At 44.7% G+C, this 3,409-nt stretch overlaps 1 protein-coding gene across 1 annotated transcript; it reads left to right on the top strand.

Moving 5' to 3' along the window:
* Nucleotides 1-214: 214 nt before the first annotated feature.
* On the top strand, nt 215-2,688 carry LOC130916824 (F-box/LRR-repeat protein 14-like). The gene has a single exon (XM_057837850.1). It carries the CDS (start codon nt 673-675, stop codon nt 1,882-1,884), a length of 1,212 nt encoding a protein of 403 aa, XP_057693833.1. The 5' UTR covers nt 215-672; the 3' UTR covers nt 1,885-2,688.
* The last annotated feature ends 721 nt before the right edge of the window (nt 2,689-3,409 follow it).

A 3,409-nucleotide genomic window follows, 5' to 3' on the forward strand; every position in this document is an offset into this window, starting at 1 on the left:
TAGAAGCCCAATGCTAATCGACTGCCTCTCAGTTTAGATTTGGTACTACAATACACACTGACGCTGTTTTTCTCTGTTGAAGTACGCCACACATTACACATATTTCCCTATTTTTATCCACTTGAAATATAAATTTAAATATTTAAAAACACTCGTTATGAGGCCCTTACATCCCCACTTGAGCCAAGCAATCAATTTTGAGGGTGTACCGTCCCTTTCCTCCACTCGGTGTCGCTAGCTAAGCGGCTAGCCAGGCTCCAAGCTAACCGACACTAGTCAATAGAGCTCCGGGCCGGCTAATGGAAATGCGCCCGGAGGTCCGACAGTTCCAGCAGCCCTCTTCACAAGAAGTGGGATTTTTAATAAATTTCCACGAGAGGAAAACGTTTTTTGGGGCGCTATGAACCGGACTACAGGGTATGTTGTTCGAGAAAGATTCGCGGGACACTTAGCCATCGTATGCTAACTGGCTTAGCTGTGTTAGCCTCCCTAGCCGGCTTGGTAAATATTCCGCCCCCGCATCAGGACTTATTTTCTCCCTTTTAATAATCGAACGTCAACGAGAGGAGAGTGAAATGGACTGGTTTATATCGAACTCCACGCTAGAACGCTAAAGTTTCGTGTGGGTTCGCTAACAACGGCAGCATTGTCTTCTCCCTCCTCCTATTCCTCATGTTCGAAATGGAGACCCACGTTTCGTGCCTTTTCCCGGAGATACTGGCCATTATCTTCAGCTACCTGGACGTGAAGGACAAAGGGCGGGTGGCCCAGGTGTGCATGGCGTGGAGGGACGCGTCCTACCACAAGTCGGTGTGGCGGGGGGTGGAAGCCAAGTTACATCTACGCCGGGCCAACCCGTCCCTCTTCCCCAGCCTACAGACCCGCGGAATCAAGAAGGTCCAAATCTTGAGCTTGAGACGCAGCCTGAGCTACGTGATCCAGGGCATGCCCCACATCGAGAACCTGAACCTGTGCGGTTGCTTCAATCTGACCGACAACGGTTTGGGCCACGCCTTCGTGCAGGACATCCCGTCACTGCGGGTGCTCAACTTGAGTTTGTGCAAGCAGATCAGCGACGCCAGTCTTGGCCGCATCGCCAGGCACCTGAAGAACCTGGAGGTCCTGGAGCTAGGCGGCTGCAGCAACATCACCAACGCAGGGCTCCTCCTGGTGGCCTGGGGCCTGCACCGTCTCAAGAGCCTCAACCTTCGCAGCTGCCGGCACGTGTCGGACGTAGGCATCGGGCACCTGGCGGGCATGACGCACAGTACCGCTAAGGGCTGCCTGGCGCTGGAGAAGCTCACGCTTCAGGACTGCCAGAAGCTCACCGACCTGTCTCTCAAGCACGTGGCCAAAGGTCTCGGCGGCCTCAAGGTGCTGAATCTCAGCTTCTGCGGCGGCATCTCGGACGCCGGCATGATCCACGTGTCTCGCATGAGCCGGCTGGGCAGCCTCAACCTGCGCTCCTGCGACAACATCAGCGACACGGGTGTCATGCACCTGGCCATGGGCTCGCTGCGACTCTCCGGCCTGGACGTGTCCTTCTGCGATAAAATCGGCGACCAGAGCTTGGCTTACGTGGCGCAGGGCCTCTACCGCCTCAAGTCGCTCTCGCTGTGCTCCTGCCACGTCAGCGACGACGGGATCAACCGCATGGTGAGGCAGATGCACGAGCTCAAGACACTCAACATAGGGCAGTGCGTGCGCATCACCGACAAGGGCTTGGAGCTCATCGCAGACCACTTGACGCAACTGACGGGCATCGACTTGTACGGCTGTACTAAGATCACCAAGAGAGGGCTGGAGAGGATCACGCAGCTGCCTTGCCTTAAAGTGCTCAATCTGGGTTTGTGGCAGATGACCGACAGTGACCGCGTCAGGTGAAAAGAAGTCAAATTGTGTCCAATCCAGACTGGCATCACCTTCAGATCACCTACAAGAAGTGCTAAGGAAATGGACGTCCATCCATTTGAACTGAAAGGGGCCGAGATTGTTTCAGTGCCATTGACTGAGATAGACGTCCAATTCATTTTGACTGAGAGGAGCCTTTCCAGTCAAAATGGATTCAGCGTCCATCGCTGTTAGTGATTTTAATATTGGCGCAGGTTAGGGCTGCCACGATTAATTATTTGATCGTTAATTAATCATTTAGAAATAGCGTTGGGCTAAAAATAGTCTCTCTTTCCTTCTTAAATGATTTTTATCACAATTTAAACACAAATATATTAATTAAATTACATTTTAAAAAATTACATTATTTTATTATTTTTTAATTAAAGAATGACATGTTATCAATTCTATGGACAAGGGTGCAACATTTACCAGTATTACATTTCCAGCAATTCGAATTCAAGGGCCTTCATTCAATTTAATACGATATATAATTCTATATAAATATGTGAAACTGGAGTTTGAAAGTTTTTTTTTTTCAGCATTGAAATTCTAGCGCAGATTTTTTTTTTTTTTAAGAGTAAAAATTCAGCCGCAAACAAATCAGTGTTACAAATTCCCAGCTATTTTTTTTTCAGCATAGAAAGTGACAGTGAAATTTCTCAGCATTACCATTGAACTGAATTTGCAACTACATTTTTTATGTCATTTTTTTTTGCCTAATTTTTTTTTGCAGCTGAATTTTGAAATTCTAACATTTTTTTTTTTTTTTTTTTTTTTTTTTTTTTCAGCATCAATTCTGCCACCAAAATAAAAATCTGTAGCAAATCGGTAGCAAAAAATTCTATCACAAATTTGGTCGCAAAGATGATGAAAAAAATTGTTAAAAATTCAAATTGGTACCACAGATTTGCCTAAATAAAATCTGCAGTTTGAATATTTTACTTTCATAAAACCTGTATACACAATTTTTTTTTCAGCATCAAAATTCCAACACCGTTTTTTTCAGCTGCAAAAATTGTTACAAAAACTCCGCCACAAAAATATAATTAAAATTCAAACACCTGTGGCACAGATCTCCTTCCACATGATCAGTCACGTTTCACCTAAAGCTATAAAAATAAAAAGCAATTTTTGACGTTTTTCACAATTATTTTAACTGACACATTTCAGACATGAGGATTTTTTAAAAAAATCTTCATTAAAATTTTTTTGATGATGGATATGCAAAAAAATCAATTTGACAGGATCCTTGCTCAACCAATAGATGTATCCAAAGATTCCCCCAAGAAAACTACTAGTGGCCCCCCACATTTTTGGTGAAAGGAAAAATAGAAATATTCAATTGTTAAAACATATTATAAGCCAACGATTAACAATACTTGAACATAAAATCTTACAAAAAGCCAGACTAAAATACTTTTATTTTGTAGCACTGCCTTAGGCTGGCGGCCCGCTAGGCCTATAAAGCACTGGGAGAAACCCCCTTACATCCCTAAGAAGGAGAAAAACATTTTCA

Source organism: Corythoichthys intestinalis, chromosome 5, assembly GCF_030265065.1.
Source record: "Corythoichthys intestinalis isolate RoL2023-P3 chromosome 5, ASM3026506v1, whole genome shotgun sequence".
NCBI classification, from domain to species: domain Eukaryota; kingdom Metazoa; phylum Chordata; class Actinopteri; order Syngnathiformes; family Syngnathidae; genus Corythoichthys; species Corythoichthys intestinalis.